This window comes from Homalodisca vitripennis, chromosome 8 (assembly GCF_021130785.1).
Source record: "Homalodisca vitripennis isolate AUS2020 chromosome 8, UT_GWSS_2.1, whole genome shotgun sequence".
Lineage (NCBI taxonomy): Eukaryota > Metazoa > Arthropoda > Insecta > Hemiptera > Cicadellidae > Homalodisca > Homalodisca vitripennis.
The window spans coordinates 93,433,590-93,453,829 of record NC_060214.1 but is presented as its reverse complement, the minus strand read 5'-3'; the positions used below and the strand labels follow the sequence as shown (position 1 = coordinate 93,453,829).

The 20,240-nt window shown below is 30.0% G+C and overlaps 1 protein-coding gene across 1 annotated transcript in view; it reads right to left on the bottom strand.

Moving 5' to 3' along the window:
• LOC124367754 (protein suppressor of forked) overlaps positions 1-20,240 on the bottom strand; it is a 70,290-nt gene that overhangs the window by 44,841 nt on the left and 5,209 nt on the right. The window contains 3 exon segments of the mRNA XM_046824839.1: positions 15,440-15,472; positions 16,338-16,355; positions 16,358-16,531. Coding sequence (XP_046680795.1) covers positions 15,440-15,472; positions 16,338-16,355; positions 16,358-16,531 — 225 coding nt within the window.

The window sequence follows — 20,240 nt, the reverse complement described above, 5'->3', positions numbered from 1 at the left end:
GATAATGTTGCACACAAAATATTCATTGTGATTCCTAAGTTATGTATATCACAATGCTCTTGTATGATTTCTTTATTTTAACCTAGATTGTAATTATGTATTAGGTATCCAACTGAAGAAGAGAACAGATTACAGATCACAAAATATAGTGTTACTAATTTCTTGTATTACTGAATAATACAAATATCTGGTAAAATCCTGTTTCTTTCACAATCTGTCTATTGACAAAAGCAAGCATTAAACATTGAATTCTCGGCTCCCAATCTGTAAACTTCCACGTTTAGATAAAAACAAAATTAATGAAATTCATCATATAGTCATGCTTACCATTGATTTCTTAGATAATAAAATATCCTTAAGCAAAAAGCTTTATATAGAATATAAAGCTTAAATATATGGGTGCCTACACATTACATGCCTACACAAACAAAATGTTGAACTGTTGATAATGTAGGGTACCAAATACAAGGGGGTATCCAAAAGAAACAGGAATTATTTTTAAAAGTATATATTTTCAAATCTTTTACAAAAAAAAACCCCTAAAAATACTCTCCATTACAACCAATACATTTGTGCCACCGGTGTTTCCATTGTTCAAAACATGTTTTGTACTCATCTTTAGAAATGGTTAATAGCTACTCCATCGTTTTTCTTCTTGACCTCTTCGATGTTGTCTAATCAGTGTCATTTCATGCCCCTTTTCATGCGTGGAAATAATAAAAAGTCGCACGGTGCCAAGTCAGGCGAGTAAGGTGCGAGGGGCAGTGGAACCATGTCATTTTTAGCCAAAAACTGTCTAACAGAGATGGTTGTATGTACAGGTGCGTTGTGGTGGAAGACAGTCTCCTGTCTGCCACAAATTGAGTCTTATTTGATAAACACTGTTGCACAATCTTCTTACAACTTGCAAATAAAAGGTTTGATTGATGTCTTACCTAGAGGAATAAACTCTGAATGAACTACGTCCATGGCATCAAAAAAGCAAATCAGCATTGTTTTGATGTTTGATTTAACTTAATGACATTTTTTTTTGGACGGGGTAACGATGACATCTTCCACTGGCTAAACTGTTGTGTTGTTTCTGAGTCGTAACCATAGCACATGACTTATCACCAGTAATGATAATTGATAGAAAACCTGTATCAGTTTCAAGCTGTTGTTACAAAACATGACATGTTTCAACTCAATGTTTCTTTTTACTGTCGGTTAGAGCCCAAGGAACAAATTTGGCAGCAACCCTTTTCACTTCCATTAAAATTCGCTGAACCGAGCTCCAAGATAACCCACTAATCTCTGACAGTTAATCAATTGTCTGTTGACGGTCTGTGAGCTTTAAGCTGTCTAATTTCTTCAATATTTTTTGTCAATTCAGGCAGTTGATGAACGTCCAGAACGAGGTTTGTCATCAATTGACATGTCCCAATTTTCAAAACGAGCAAACCAGCCAGCCCCGTACAATATCACATGCATTAATTTACACCCAACACATAAGAGACCAAACTATGATTTAACGTAATTTTACTTTGTTGTTTTTTAATTGTAATGATATTTCTTCAAAAATCCACTCTGAGTTCTAAGAATTGCATAGTTAAACATTGAAAAACTCTTTGGTTTTTTTGTATTAGTTATATTTATAATCACAAGATTACAGACAACAATAAATATAATTAAAGTGAACAAACTTGTTGGATTTAAACGCACTTTAATTTAAAAAATGTCCTTTATCTTACTGAGGTAAGGATTTCTTCTGGTTTGCATATGGATAAAAATGTTAATCACTTCATCAAAACTCTGCTTTGTATGATTCAATGCAAAGCACTCAAACAGATATGTAATTGTAAATAACGTAAATATTTGAAAATGGGTTCTTAGTAAGCAATTACTTCATAAACCTGCCATTGCTGGTCATGAGAAATGGTCAAATATGTTTAAACAGCCGTTATTACATCTTCTTCTTCCAACCTAGGCACAAACGGGCAGTGCATAATCGTTGCAACACTGTTGTCAGGAATCTGGCAGTTTTAAAGTTTTTACTAGTTTTTTACACATCCAAGATGTTGACTCTAAGAGCTCCATAATGTGACAAATGCCGAAATAATTCAGGAATAAATGTTAAGATAACAGTTTGGTATAAACTTTTATTCATATACTTAAAAAATTCTAAAATTACGTACTCAAAAACATTGTACTAAGACCTATCTTTAATAACAATTTGGTCTTAATCAAATCATAAATTTTCAAGATAGAATTCTTAAAAGTTGCATTTTGGTTGAAAAGCGCCAAAACCCCGGTACCTTTTACGTTGTAACCAAATGAAAATTTAAATTTATTGTTTGATTTATTGAATGATTGAATGCAGAAACTAACTAGAATTTTAATGTAACTTCCATACTAGTTTGTTTGTGGTTCAAACTGGGGTATCTATATTTTATTTTATCTGAGAGTTACAATTCCCCTAAAACAATATCTGTTGATATACTCAAACATATAAATGTTACAGCATGCCACACTCATTCAGATAAGCTTGTAATGGCATGACTCATAGAGTAGTACAACATAACTTATTATAATTATTTTAATGCTTTTTTTAAACATTTTGAAAAAATCGAATTTCAAGTTTTGCCAATCCCCATATCATGGCATCCTGTGTATGAGCACAGAATAGCACATGCCCTAATCCATGCGGTACCATAGGTGAAGTTACCAGGATTTTTTTTTTCTTCATCTTCAAACTTTTTCTTTATCTTCGGGCTTATCATGCTTTCTTTGTCATCTCTTGTGTTCGTTTTTCGGAAAAATAAACTCGGCCATTGTCTACCAATCTCATAGCTAACACTGTGGTAATTCTAACCTTTATCCACACTTTTTTCATATTTTTCCATCTGAAAATGTAGCCATTATTGAAAAAAGTAATAAATTTATAAAAACCAAAGTGAAGCGCTTTTATACTCATAAATTAAATTTTTGTAAATCAACTTCAAATTGTGTTATTTACTCTGTTATTAGGATTTGAGTGTGTCCATACATTCACCTTTTGAGAAGTTTTATATGTCATCAAAGACTGACTTTGTAGATTTCATTATTTTTTTAGACAATGTATAATAGGAAGTAATTTATATAAAGGTTCACTGAAGAGAACTAAAGCATCTACCAAGAGTGTGTAGTTATGTTAATCTGAATGGGCAACATATTTTTCATTATGACAATAAAAATAATTTATACCTTACATACACTTTACACATACTTTACTGCGTTTAACCAAGGCAATAGAAGATCCTTTCACATTCAAACATGAAATTTTCAACAAGGAAAAAAATAAATTCGTTTACAACAACATTTAAGAAATTCCAGAGGTATCAAAATAAACAAAAAAAACCTAGAATAATAAAGGCTTAGATAGATATAATAATGACATAGATTTTTAAGGCTTGTAATGTGCTTAGAATAAGGTAGCTAATTTGAAATTTTACTATGGCACTATAACTTTGTTTAAGTATCTATAGATATAACCTAAATAACATTGAAGTAGATGTTTTAACACTTAATCTCACAAAGCATCTCCCTGATGCAAGATTCTCAGAGATCTATTCTTGGCATATTTTATTCATGTAAATACCTTGAATGTGGAAGACATGAATCTGCACTTAAGAAATATTGAGACTTCTTTGAAAATAAAATCTTTTATTTTACTGAATGCACGGGTTCAGTATTTCTCAAATCTTAAAACAATACAAAGTCAAATAAATATAGGTTTTTCCAAATACAGCACAGTTACATTTACTGTTATACTCCTATAAAACATAAAACATTCTTTTGAAAACGTGCAATCTACTTTTTTTAGGGATGGATGTTGATAGTGGATTGATCTGAAACCATCAGGTCAAACATGTGTAAAGATATATTTAAGCATTGTATAAATTTAAAAAATTTCCTCCTTAGGTAATGTAATAAACTATTATGAGCTCTACAACCACAAATAACCTAAGGCATATGTCTTAGGAGTAAATGTGAAGTAAGGTTTACTAAGGATAAACTATTTTAGCCTTATTTAACCATAAATGACTTATGGCAGATGTCTTGGAGTGGATGTGCTGTCAGACTAAGGATGGACTATTTTGGCCTTATATAACCACAACTGGCCTTGCATGGTTGCTACACATTTACAGGAATAATAAAATTCCCTAAGATTTCTAGGTGTTTTAGACCAAAATTAAAAAATTTCTAGAGATATCGAAGAATGAGTATAATATAACTTTATGAAAAGCAAGTTTAATAATTTATCATTCAGTTATCTATTTATGATTTTAAAAGTAAGGCAAAACACGTTTTAACTATCAGTAATTTTTTTACATTTGTGTTTTAAATAATTACGTGGCGGATTTTTGCAGATTCGATTGTCAAGCCCTATCGATTAATTCTCAATCTTAATTTTAGTTGAAGATTCAGTAGATTCAAGATGCGACTTTGGCACGTCACTGCGTTTAACCAAGGCAATAGAAGATCCTTCCACATTCAAACATGAGATTTTCAACAAAAAGGAAAAAAAGAAATTCGTTTACAACAACATTTAAGAAACTCCAGAGGTATTTTATAAATTCCCTGATTTTTCCATGAGTTCCCAGAGTTAGCAAAATTTCCTGAGGATTTGCGGTTTTCCCTGAGCGTAGCAACCCTGCCTAGACATGTCTTGGAGTGGATGTAAATCAGATTTACTACAGATGGACTATTTTTGACTACTGTCAAAATAAACATGAAGCTGTGATGCTTTCAAAGAGCTTAGATTGATGACAGTATTGTGCCCTTAATGGACCAAGAACACTTTGTATTGCTTATTACAATGTGTTTAGAAAGAATAAATCTCATACACATCCCATCTAAAGTACCCTTTTAAACCAGTTTCCATTCATTTGCTTAATGAATGGACAAAAACTGAAAAAAATGTGTAGGTAATTTAACAAGGAGCTATTGGTATTTTAATTAGTATTGGGTATCTTGCAATTAGGCATACAGATAACAACCAAAGATAAAGATATGAAATGTTGACAGGAAGTATATAAAAGATGGCTGAAGTGAGTGACTTACTTATTTATAGAAATATAATTTCTCTGAGATATAACAAGTCTTTATTTAACTTATATTTTGTAGTTTAATTAATGTTTAACAAGACACCCAGAAAAACCATTAACTGGACTTAATTTCAATAAGGTTAAAAAACCAGAAGTAGTCATATTTCTTTACTAAAATAAAATTATAATAATACGCTAAAAAAACATGACATGTTCCTTTAACTAGATTCAAAAGAAAATGACTAAAGAATAATGTTGGTTTATTCTGTGCAAGCATTTTTGACCTATAATATTAGTAACTAGGTTGACCAAGTGAAAATTTCTTGCTAGTTTTAAGTTTGTAATTGTGCTTAAGTATACATTTTTGTTATTGTAATTATGTTAAATGTGATTGATTGTTTATTGGTATTTTTAATTTTATTTCAATTATACCATTAACGTAGTTGTTGAATTATTTGTTGAGATAACTGAAAATTGCTATATTAGCATTTAAACTGAATAATTAATAACTACTATTAAGTCTCTTGTAATAATATTGTTCAAGTAAATCTGTACACTTTTAACATGGTTATATTTTAACACTATAATAAATCTGCAAGGTTTTATAGATTGTATGTCCTTTGTCAAATACACCAAATGTGTTCAAATCAAACACAATAGAACTTCTGATTTCTAAATAATCATAAAAATCTCATTCCTTAAGTCATAACTCTTGTATTTATTGCAAAACCCCAAATCTTACCTTCATTTGTTTTTCTTGAGGCTGATAACTAAACTGCTTGAAATTCCTACTTTAAATACCTATATACATTTTTGAGGACTAATAAAAAATTATATTTTGTTTTTAGAAAAATTATTGTTTTAAGAGAAATTACATTGAAATTTTCAAAAATTACCAAATTATCAAAGAAATTTCAAAGCATCTTAATACCTGTCTGTACCCATGTTTAATATCATAGTATTTACGTTTGTGATTGTGTATTATAAATATGTTGAAATCTCTTCTTTCTTCTTATTGTTAATTAATTTTAACACCTAATAGTCTTTTTAAATCATGGATGGCTTGATTTCTTCATGGATAATGTTCTAATTATTCTATTTACATAAGATTCATTAATAATTGTTTTAAGTTCATTACAAAGTTTCATTTATTATTACTTATATATTATAGAAATTGAAAAAATGTCTCAATTTTAAAACATGAGTTATAAAGCCAGTTACTCAGAAAGACATTTTAGTTTAATTGGGAATACTGCTGGAAAAGAATATTAATTGATTAAATGGACTGTTGATTAAATGGTCTGAATAATGTTACAATTAATTAGATACTACAGATGAGACTGAGTGACATTTAATAAATCCAACATTATAGTATATATAACAAATTGTCTCTCGCATTAAAAATCTTAAGATGATTAAATTTATTTGAATACAAAAATACAGTTAAAATGCATTTAAAGAGAAAACTTTCTGTGTTCTGTAGGTAAATTTTTAAATTATAGTTCTTTACATTGTAGTTGTTGTAAATATATGAATGAATATTAACCCTTTGAGTGTCTCAAGCGCTTAAGGGAGTGCCACCTCAGTGCAAAGCATTTATGATGTCATATCTTTTAGTCCCAAGCACTCTTTGTGTAGAGCTCCACCAAATAAATTTAATTTAATTTAAAATAAATTATGTTTTAAAAATATTCAAAAATACACATAATGATATGATTTTTATTTATTATGTAGATAGGAAATTAGGCAATAACTAAATAAAAAAATAACACAAATAAATGAAAAAATTTTGAAATACAAAAATTGTATTATGATCTTAATTTATTTATATACACCTTTTTATCATGTCTTGCGTGAATAGGAACAAACCTTCAAAAAACTAAACATCTTCATGATTGAATTTTGATATATATACACACACAATATTATTGTAAAATTTTGAAAATCTGAAACCGACTCATATTTGTCAGATAACTTTAACCAGCTGTAAACAGTTCAAACCAAGATAGTTAGTCTGTTTTTATTTGACTTATTATATATAAAAATCAAGATAGTTAGTCTGTTTTTATTTGTCTTATTATATATAAAATAAGACTAAGTGTAATTCCATGTGCAAGGTTAGTAACAAATATTCATAAAGCCGATCTAGTCGGTCCTCAGCATTACTCTGAAATACCGGCTGGCTGACATCATCGGCCCTCAGCACTTCTCAGAAATACCGGCTGGCTGACCAAATTGTCTCTTGGCATTCAAAGGGATTAATAATATTTAACAAATTAGAAATTTAAGTCTTAAACAATATATGACTTTAAAGCCAAATATTAATAGAAAAATGTCTACACAAAGTGAAAACCTTTCTACTACTACTTAAGATGACGTAAGTTTAAGTTATAATACAGCTTTATTGTTTTAATAATTCAAGTTTTAGTGTATTAAATTATAAGGTGTTTCTTTTTCCTGTGGTGAGAAATCACTGTTCACTCAGTTTTACCCATTTAAATATTAATCGATAATTAATTAATAATCAACAATAACGATACTCCTTTTAACACCTTAACCCTTTCCGGGCCAGGCGGCAATATATTGCCGCCTTGATATTCGTCGTTTTCTTAAATAAATACGACGTCAAATGATTAAAGTTTTATGTTTTTTTATTCCCTGCTATATTTGTAGATAGTTAATATGAATATAATTTTTATTTTGGAGGTCTATGCATTTTTATTTCGTAATTGTCACGTGACATTATCAGGTGACTCGATCTATTGTTGTTAATTCTTTATGCTTTAGTGTAATCGTACTATTGTATGCTGGATTCTTCTTCATTATTTTATTTAGTGGTTGTAAATATTAGTAGTGTTACCTGCTTAGCTATTGTGTGTAGTAGTTACAATGACTGACAATTTGCGATCTCACGGGAGTGAAATTGTAAGTAGCATATTTGTAAATAGAAAAAGTGTAAATAAATTTCAAATAAAATTGTGTAAATATTTCTTGGTAAATAGTGTTTTTAACTGTATTGAAACTGCTTATGGATCCTACAATCATCTGTTTACCGGTACATCCATAATGTGAATATTTATTTTAAGTTTCTTGCAGTGTAAGAGTCAGTTGCTTTATCACTTGTTGCGAAGTACAATTATGCGTATTTATACAAAATGTGTCATAAAAAATTTATTTATGAGAGAAATAACACAAAATTTTGTATGGTTGTTCCTTTATAAATGTACAATATAATAACATAGCTTCCTACAGTAAAATTATTTTTCCTTTTTTAGTTATTTAACAACAAAAATTAAAAAATAAAAGTTTTTTTATGTAATCCATTAAAACATTATTTTTTTTTAATTTTAAATTACTTAAAACTACATCTATATATTTTTTTGTTGATAGTATATATCTATACGAGTAATTTGGTGCAACTTTTAGGTCATTCTCTAATGTTTATGAAAAGTTATAAATTTTAATCTAAGAGACTGCAAAATCGTCAATTTTAGCCTGGCACTTTTGACTAGTCACAAGGGGATATGATATGTGAAAAAATTTTGCAACATCTCATATTTGGTCCTGGCCCTGAAAGGGTTAAGGTAATTGACTATTAACATTATTGAGATTTTTCAATTTAATAAGAATTTTGCTTGATTGTTAATGTTATTGTTAAGGTTTTATGTTGTTTGTTAATATTGTTATTGTTATTAATTTTATTACCTAACCTTTACATTATTTTGTATATAATATGTATTGTTAGATACTAAACAAAAAAGATTTAATACAATTTTAGCAGTTAGAATGAATTATTATACAATATTATAATATTGATTAATGTAAGCATTGGTAAAATTGTAAATTTGACCTTGATTATACACTGACTATGTTGATTGTGTACACTGCTCATTTAAATACACATACATTATCTTGAAACTTGATTCATTTTATTCTTTCAATTATCTTGATTGGATACTCATAAAGGATTTTAGTTGATTTTCCAGTCTTTCCTCTGCAATGTTATGGCCTTCTTGATGTAGGTTCTTTGTATATATTCTTTTGTGCTGTTGGGATCATCTTTGTTGGGGTCATCTTGAGGTTATCATCAAGATCTTACTAGATCATCCGAAGTTTCCTCTATATAATCATGTTTCTTGAAGTTTTCATAATCCTGTCTATCATTGAAATCTCAAATTTTTCATAAATTATTTTATTAGATTTCCAGTATAAAAGTTGAAGGTCATATAATTACCATACATTACTCCAGTGATCTTGAACTAGAATATTTAATTTTTCCAATACAACAAAAATGTATTGCATTACATAGAACCATAGTAAAAAAATATCATATGGAAAAAATACTGAAAACATATGATTTCATACCAAATATGAATAGTCCTTGCAGCTCAAATCGGAAGAAGTAGATGAAATATTAATAATTTATTTCTTATGAATTTAAAATGTAATCAATGTCTCAAAAACAATTTGAGATCACAAATTTTTCATTGCAAAGTTTAAGAAATGTTACAAGCAATTCAGAATGTTTTTATTTTTCTCTCAAGGTTCATAAATAAAGGAGTTATGAATTTTGAAACATTTCAACTTCTTTCAACATGAGTTTTGCGACTGTTTACTCACGCGGCCGTAAATCCAATCAGCTGACAAAAGGCCGCGTAATATAGTCAACAATATTTAACAAAATATTCCTTAGTTCATCTTAACATTCTCTAATGGTTACTTAATAGAAATAAATCAAGAACTAGCCGCAAGATGGGCTCTTTACGCAATATATCAATATCAAAACACAAAAATTGTTATAAGTCAATACAATGTAAAATCACATTGGGGGGTAAAAAAGGGCTTTGTACTAGTCAATTAACATGCTGGCATAGTTTCCTCACAGTAAGAACACAAACACAGGCAAACTACCATAGCCTAGCCACTGCATAGTAAACTGTAAGGTGTGGGGCCAAATATATTATCGACAGTCATCTAGCTATAGTATACGATATGCTCCCAAGCTCCATATTGTTTAGTATAGTAGTCTGCAGCATCGTAAATTGTGTAAGGTCTGGGGCACAATATATTATCAACACTAATCTAGCTACAATATACGATAGGCTCCCAAACACCACATTGTTTAGTATAGTAGTCTGCAGCATCGTAAACTGTGTAAGGCCTGGGGCTAAATATATTATCGACACTCATCTAGCTATAATATACGATAGGCTCCCAAACACCACATTGTTTAGTATAGTAGTCTGCAGCATCGTAAACTGTGTAAGGCCTGGGGCTATATATATTATCGACACTCATCTAGCTATAATATACGATAGGCTCCCAAGCACCACATTGTTTCGTATAGTAGTCTGCACCATCGTACTGTATAAGGTCTAGGGTCAAATATACAGGGTGGTTATAAATTATTGTACACATTTTAAGATTGAATAAATAAATAACCAATCAACTTAAAAACATGGAAATTGTTTTATTAAATAGCAAATTTAAAACAGTTTTATTACCAATGAAGGACAAAAAGATTACTGTTACTCATACTTTTACAAGGAAACTAAACTAATTCCACGTGCTCTCCGAGGTTTGCACGCAAAGTTTGTAGTCTAAATTCAACCTCACACCATGTGTTTCTGAGCATTGCTGGAGTTATGCTTCCAATAACCTCTCGAACTCTATTCTTGAGTTCCTCAATATCTTGAACTTTTTTGGCGAAGACTCTGTCCTTGACATAGCCCCACAAAAAAAAGTCTAAGGGTGTAATGTCTGGGGAACGTGGAGGCCAAGGAATTGGACCATCCCGTCCAATCCAACGACCAGGAAACGTGTCATTTAGGTAGTCACATACTATCTTACCCCAGTGTGGAGGGGCACCATCTTGCTGCCAGTAAACATTTGGTTGTCTATGCTCAATTTGCGGTATTGCAAAAAGTTCAAGCATGTCGAGGTATACCTCTTTAGTGACTGTCGGTTCTGCGAAGAAAAAGGGTCCTATCACTTCATCTATAGCCAATGCACACCAAACGTTTATTTTAGGGCTGTCTCTTTCTTGTTCTCGAACATTATGAGGATTTTCAGTACCCCAAATCCTACAATTGTGTCTATTCACCTTACCAGAAACATGAAAGGTTGCTTCATCAGAAAAAATTACTTTTTTCAAGAAATTGCTTTCTCCGATGTTTATTGTTTGTTCTTCGAGGTCAAGTAATCTAACAGCAAAATCGTAGCGTCGAGGTTTATCGTTAGGTTTTAGTTCATGTAATAACTGAATTTTGTATGGATGGAGCTTAAGGTGTTTGTGCAAAATTTTTAAGACTGTTGATCGAGGTAATCCTAATTCCAAACTTGCACGCCGAGTAGACTTACCAGGGCTCCTCGTAAACAATTCTCTTACTTGATCAACAATAGCTTCAGAAACTGGAGGTCTACCAGCACCTTTTCTATGTTGGACACTTCCCGTCTGTTCAAACTGCCTATACTAGCGTTTTATAGAATTGTTACTCGGAGGATTGCGGCCATACTCTAAACGAAACCTTCTTTGAACAGTTATTACAGATCTGCTTTCATGAAACCAAAGAACACACCTTGCTTTTTCTTGCACACTAGCCATTTTGATACTGAGGTTAGTTTAGTGTTTGTTTAGTCAACTGTAATTAACAGCTGGTGTGGAAAGATTCATTGTTGACCAGCTGACTATGTCACAACACAAGTCATTAAGAAGAATCATACCTTACACCCACAGTTTAAGTGACATTTTTACTTTCTTTTTATAACTACTTTTTATAATTATTGTAATGTGTACAATTATTAATTTTCAGTCAGTATATAAAACTGTTTTAAATTTACAATTTAATAACACAATTCCCATGTTTTTAAGTTGATTGGTTATTTATTTATTCAATCTTAAAATGTGTACAATAATTTATAACCACCCTGTATTATAGACACTAATCTAGCTATGGTATTCAATACACTACAAAGTAACACATTTGTTAGTATAGTGACTTACAGCATAGTCAGAATGTGTAAGGTCTGGGACTAAATGCGTCATCAACACTAATTTAGCTATAGGGTAAGATAGTAATACTTCAGCTCTCAAGCAGTACATTATCTGGTATAGTAATGTGCAACATAGCTACGTTGTGAAAGCTCCGGGAGTGGATGTATTAACTCTTACCACGCTGTACACGGATATATTAGAATAGTGGACTTTGACCGTAACGCCAAATAGTTATATCCGATATTATAGATTATGTCTCTTGGAGAGTTTGCACGCTCTGTGCTTATCGCAGTTGCCAAGGAAGTATTTATGAACGACTTTCACTTTGCAACTCTGCAGCAGGTGGAGGCCCTTTGTCTAACTCTGACCACCTGCTTGTCTGTTCTCTTCCAGAGCCATAACCAAACTTATCCGTGGCGTTATGATAAAAATTAGCTCTGAACTTTAACAAAAAACATTTCTTACTTGTCTTGGCATTAAAGGAAAGTTAATGAATTTATTAGTGACATGCAAAGGGTCAAATGTCCGGATCCTCATAAGGCCTATTTTATTTTTTATTATTTTCTGTATAATGTTAAAGTTATTTTTTATCTTCAAGATAATCACATTCTCCATTTAATATAATTAAATAAACATTCTTAACAGAAAACATTTCATAACTAGAAAACTAACTTACATTTTTTATTCTTTCTATAGATCTATACACATACCCAAAACCCGTGTACTATTTTGCTTGTTGAAAATCCTTATATAACTAAATATTAATCATGATTTGGATAGATCCACAAAAACGAAGCTCATAACGTTCACAAAAACCTACAACGGAACTATCGATACGTGAATAACAAATTAATAAAACAACTAATAATAAAAGGAGACTCATTCCCAATCAAACAAACGTAACAGTCGGGAGACATTGTTATCTACTCCCAAATCACACGTTGGTAGTTGAATAACTAAACATTGACTTATTGCCTATTACCTAAATTGCATTTTACTTACCTGGAGAGGAGTTACTTTTTCTCTGTTAAAATTCACTGAATAAATACTTAAATAGAGAAATACAATTAACAGACCCTACACACTAAATATGCAATATTTTATCACATACTTAAAACTCATAACCATTGTTTTACTATATAACAGTAGAGTAGAAATTTGAACTCCTTCAATCACTCCCAGTTGACGTGCTGTAATAAATCATTTCCGCCCCAAAGAAGGGGCCGGCTTGCGGTCGAGTACACAATCACCAAATACAACACAGTGTACACAGTAAAACGCCACTAGACCAGCAACATAATTTTCATAAACAAATTTATTCAACCAACAACAATACAGTGTGTTAAAGTGCTACTTAGTCTGTGGCATCTTTGGGTCTCGAATTAATGACCACCAACACAAGAAAAAACACTTTTGAAACGGGACAAAATCAACTCTAATGTGACTACACTGTTGAATTGGAATTTACTTAAACTCGTTTTGAATCAAAACGCAGGAAACACTTCCCTCGAGGTGTCACAAACTGAGTTGAACTTGCCCCATTTCTCAACAACAAGCCTTACTTCTGTTTGTACAAAAGCAAGACCCCGGATGTGAATAGGATATGAACCAAATAGGAACCCAGGAAATGACCTTCAGTGACATTGTGACTGTTATTCTCTTATTTGTGACAGTTTCATAACAACAGTTCATGAGTGGTATTTCAAGAAAATTCTGCAAACTATCGAAGTGATGGATGCAAAAAGACAAATTTGGCATAAAATATCATTGTAATATTGCAAAATTTACATTGTTTGTACTAAACCTGTCTGCAAGACAATTCTTTAGGTAAAGTGAAGTTTGGAACAAAAACAATACTGTAATCTTCTTCATTATCTGGAATAAACTGGACTTATGAAACAATGGTCTTACAGAAATTGTAAATACAAAATGCTTCCAATCACTTTCTCCTTACTGATTTTTAACAAGTATGTTAAAAATTTAATTTAAAACTTTTGAGAATTTTATAAAAATGAGTAATCCGCATTCTTAGGAGTTCAGGCATTCTTTAAAATTAGAAGCGTTAAATCACAGTAATTGATTATTTTGTTAAAAATATTTTGTCAGTTTTCTTTACAGTCAATCCATAATATATTAATATCTCTCATACAATCTCTCAAAATAATAATTCATGTTATTGCTCAGCACACTGATTTTATAAAACTGTATGATGGTTTTTACAAAGACATTTATTTTATTAACATAAAAATGTATTACAATGAGTTAAGAATTCTACCTGTTAATTTAACATTTTGGAGACCAGCAACATTAAACATACCAGCCATAAAGGTTTTTATGAGGCTTTTTATGTAACTTTACTAATAATGATTTTAACTCAGTAAGGAAAGAGCTATGACTGACTAATGGTCTAGTGTACTTTTTTTATAAAACAGTCTTTTGAATTTAATCTGTGTACATGATATTTGTAAATTCAAATTTTATATTTTAACTGTACAATCATAAATTTTAAAAATATATATTTGATAGGCCTACTGCCACAAAAAACCTTTTAATGTATACTTATTACCAAGCTTTATTTTTTATTAAAATATATAGTCCTTTAAATTTTTTGTAAATAATACACTTTTAGGCTAACTTAAAGAAATATAGTCCATCAAGTTTATTAAATTCCTTCTCTTGAAATATTATTATAAAAGTAATTTTAAAAGGTCATTATACCACATGTTGAAAACTTTTGTAAAAAATATATATATATATATATATATATATATATCAAATGAAACATTATTACTCTTTGTAAATAACCGACAACTGGTGCAAGGAACACACTCAGCTGTGTGGTTGCCACAGCTAATATCCAGTGTACAGAGCATCAATTTAAAAATTTTGTTAAATGTATGTAGCCAAAATAAAAGTAATGTAGTATTATGTTTAAGTACAATGGTTTGTAAATAACACGTAAATGCCATATTTGATTGACATTTCAATGTCACTTTTTTTTTTAATTCTTGATCACTTGAATATTTATCTTCTAGGTATACAGTATGACTGACTTCCAATGGAGCAAACATTGGTCTCCAAAAAAGGGTAAGACAGGTTGATAATAAGGTGTATAAAAGTAAAAAATATAAAATTAATGTTTTGGATAAAAATATTTAGAGAGAAAAAAACACATAAAGATTCACACAGCCACTGAAAATCACCTCCCAAGCTTGAACTCCACAATAATATAATAAAAACTATCAAATGGTAGAAATAAAATTATATGTATTTCATGTTTAAGGTAAATAAGATGTTTGGCTATACTCAATATGCTTTGATACCTATTATAGTTACAATAATGTTTTACAATTTTTATCTTACAATACGTTACACATACCTTTTCAACTTTTTCAAAATTCCGACCTCTCATCTGAAAGCAAAAATCAACGTTAGGTAATCCACTAACTTTTCTGACATAAGTAACTTACAATTAAAGCAATACATCTACTTTAGTTTTATTTATTCAGAAGCATCAACGCAAATCTCTCTAATATGGTGTTGAATACAATAGTATTTTTACATGTTTCACCTCAACTGATAATCATTCAAAAGTATTCTACATTAAACTAATGTGATTTCAGTGCCATTTATTTCTTAATTCTCATGTTCCAAAGTATGTACTAATATCCACCATCATTTCTTTACTTTATATTTTGAGAAATATACTTTAACGAGATTTCTGTACTTTTCGTCAGAATTACATTTTTTAACCACGAGAAATGTTTGTAAGATAAAAAATCAAAAATGCACTATACAATTCTAAAGAACAAAATAATCTTTGCAGCTTTTTTGGTATATTTTAAATTTAACATATTTTTTTTCAACATTTCATCGATAATTTTAAATGCTTGCTCATAATAGAATGAATACCATGTTAAAAGCAGCACTTAAAGACAGTATTAGCATTATTCGCCAAACAAATAAAATAATTATTGGATGAATAAAATTTTGAATTATCGGGAAAAAGTTTGAGACAAAATATTTTTATACTATGAATACCAACTCAAACTGTTTACTGTGCAAACACAACTTAATTTTTTCATAATGTATGATTATTAACATGAATACAATGTTATTCAAAATTGTATACACCTATGATGAAAGAATGTAGATTTTTAGGCTACCACAATATTCACGTACTAAAGAGTAAATATATAAATCTAAATAAATAAAACATTAACAAACAAGGCTCATAAATTAACCCACCAGAATAACTATGTACAAAATCTATATACCTCCTGTTCAATATATATATTTTCCAGTATCGTCCGCATGTAGGAAAATTAGCAACAAGTTCTTCGAAGAAAGGTCTGACTTCGTTGATATATCTGGTCTGGGCCTCACGGATGAGTACACCCCACGCCTCCAAGTCCCATCGGTTGTCTCGTATGGCTGTCTGAGCTCGGACTAACTTCTCACTTCCCCAATCCTGTAGAAATAACAAATATCACATTGTAAAAATCAGCTTGATCCAGACATGTTTTAAAAATATTTGTTAAATATACAACTCTAGATTGATACTTTGTTACTGCACGCCAATTCTGCTGAGTACCTGACTAAAATTAAATGTTCTAAGGACTGGTATTCTAGCTTTTTGTGGAAAAAAATTAAAGTGTTAGGGGTGACATAACAGTAAGTTAAAATTGTACTCAAAACATTTTGTGGAGCGTATGTTTAAATGCGATTTGATGAATCTACTACTCATGCAGGTCCTATCCTCCGACCAAAACAAACTGTTATTAAATAATATCTTGACTCTTTGATATTAAATGCGTAGGACAGATTGAGTTCCAGAAAAAAACCAATCAATTATTAATACAGTTTAACAGAATATATATGCAGTAGATAGGGACAAAGTGGCCTCCTCACCATCACAGTTTTTGTTTTAGAGGCAGAACAAGTCAGAAAACAAGAACAGATAGTATTAATGACATTTAAGTCTGTTCTTTCTCATAATGTAGTGTTCTAAGGTCTCTAGTAAGAAAATACTTACACCAATATTACTTATTTAGATTGTAGTCATCTTCGTTTTCTAGTTATTGGTTGCTGTTAAGTTGTAAAATCATGTTTCTTATTGCCTATTTTTCTAATTGTTAGTTCACTATTTTGATAAAACCCAAAAAATATCTGTTTGCTCTGTATTAAATCTTACACTTTCAAAACTTTAAATAGTTCAATTTAAATGTTTCCTCTCATTATCACCTACATACAAACTTATTTAATTCCCAAGATTTTTATTTTTTATGTTTAAAACATGTTATCTAAGTTGTGTCAAACTGTAAGCTAGTAATTTTTATTATTTAATTTTTAATTAAGCCATCAACTGTCTAATTACTTTACATATGAAGGAATTACTTTGAAAATGATTATAATTCCCCCAGTTCATTTAAAACTGTTCTAAATAGTGAAACAGTTTGTTTATTTCTTATTATCTCAAGTGGAGTAACACAAAACAATAAGGTAATAGAATAATTATTTCATATAGTTATCACGTTGCTAGAATAAATATTCACATTATTCATGTGAGCTATAACAATCTAAAATCAATTTTATCAATTTCATAAAATAGTATGATTTTATTTCCAGAAAGTATTTGTAGGCGGTCGCAATCCACATATTGCACAATAATTTGTAATATGTTTTATATCAAGGTTATATCCCAAATAACCATCAATCAAGGGGACCGAGATGAATCGAGATTTCTGGGTGGGAAGATAACAAGCTAAACATTGGTGAAGGAGTCAATCGAGATACCAATGTTATACCCTTTAAAACACACCAATCGAAGTTTAATTTTCAATATGACATTAAGATAAATAACCAAAAATATAATGGAGGTAGAGGAAACTTGTTTCCTAGGTCTAATAATAGATCAAAATTTAAGCTGGAATCAACATGTACAAACCGTAATAAAAAAAGCATCATCTGGCCTGTACGCCCTTAGGCAAATGGCAAACCTTTGTAACCAGGATTCTTTAAAACAAATTTATTTTTCTTTAATACATTCCCATATAAGCTACGGGATCAGTGTATATGGAGCTACTTCAAATAAAAACCTTGAAAAAATTCTTATACTACAAAAATAATCAATACGGTTTAATTCTAAATTTACCATGGCAAGCAACCGTTTTAAACATTTATTTGCACACAATTAAGAATTTTAAACTGTTTACAGTCAATACATATACGATACAATAACTTACACAAAATTTAAAAATATACCTAACTATACCACTCATAGATATAATACTAGGAGTGGTATAATTTTTGAAAATCATAAATTAGAGCTGTTTAAAAAGAAAACTGAATACGCTGGTACACGATTTATTCAATACATTCCTATTGACATAAAAAAAATTGAAGGAATCAATCCGTTTAGAAATAAATTAAAAAATTATCTCATATCACGATCATTTTATTCTTTTGAAGAATTTTTTGAGGGCTTGGGCCATTAAATATAAATAAAAATTGAGTTAATTTTAGTTGTTTAAATTAACAATATTTATGTTAAGTTAACATAAGATTTTAGATAGGTTAACCTGTATCTGTGATGATATTAGTCTATCTGTATTTGTGACACTATTCTGACTGTATTTATAATATTACAGCTTTGAATAAAGATCTATGACTATGACTATTAATGCAGTCATTGAAGCATTATTGGTCCGAATTTTTTTACTGTGAACCGAATTGCATAAAATTTAGGAATTAGGTTCATCTTACCCTTAACTTCAAAAGTGAAAATGATTTGAACTCCGCAACCACCCTGGGGGTGGTTGCCACCCCTTCTCGGGAGTGAATTTATTTTTTTCAAAATAACCTCGGATATCGATAGAAGGCCCTAAGTTTAAGCAAAAAATCATCTATAACGTTTTTTTCGAAAAATCCCAATACTTTTCAAGTTATTGGCAATTGAAAATTCGCAATTGTTTCACGTTTTTCATCGGTTTTTTGCAAATATCTCCAAAAATATACGTTTTATCGAAAATTTTATAAAAAACTTATTTTATTATAAAACTTTTTATAAAATTTATAAAAATGAACAATTTTGTTTTTTATAAAGTATTCTAAGTGCAATATTAAGCTAGATATTAAAAATCAAAGCCATTTTTTATTTTGTCTGAAATTTAATCGATGTGGTCAATGCCATCTAGCGGCAAGCAGATGCAATTTTAGGCATTCTAATAAAAAAGAGTTTTATAGTGCTTGAAATAAGCTTTAAAATGAGCACTATTAAAAGTCTTTTGCACGTAAAATAAGTGAGCTGTATTGCAAATTAAGAGGATCATCTAATGTTTTTTCTTTTAAATCAATGGGGTTTCATAAGTGCCATTTCCACCAAAATTAAAATTAATCGTATTCCGCCTAGAATCAACTTTATTATGAAGAGTTTAATAGATTGTATCAGTTTGGCTGCTTCAGGACACATATTTTTCAAAAAAAGTCCCGATTAAAAAAAAATTTCAAATTTTTAAAAAACCACCTTTTTTCATAATATCTCAAAAATGACGACATATACGAATAAAAGTGTAGGTATAAAAAAAGTAGGTATATTTGTGACAAACAATTTGGATTTTTTGATTTTTCTGTAAAACAAAAAATTGACAGAAATATGATTGTTTAAAGAGCGCGTGGCAGCGCAATCACAGCCTCTCTTAAGCCCTTTAACCCTTCACCGTTTGAGAAAAGGTTTTTTACTATATATTGCAATAAAGGATGTTGTAGCTCTCTTAATTACCTTTACAATGGGTTTTTATAAATTGTGATAGCATGAAAATTGAAGGAGTTATGGTCAAAAAACTTATCATATTTTATTCTATTTAGTAACTGAAAATTTCGGACTGTGAATATTTGGAGCAATGTGAAAGTACGCAGTATAATAGAGACCCAAAACTATTGTAATGTGTATATATATACATAATATGGCTCATATATTTTGGAAATGTAGGCATGAATAAATACCAAACTTTCTTATATGTATATATAAAACACATTTGAGTGAATTTTTTACTCTAAATTAAATTATTTTTAAATAATATGTAATCATATATATTACTGTTTTTAATTTAGGGTAGTTTTAAGGGTAGAAAAGCTTAAGAATATGATAATCATTTCGAGCGTTGGAATAATATTAAAAT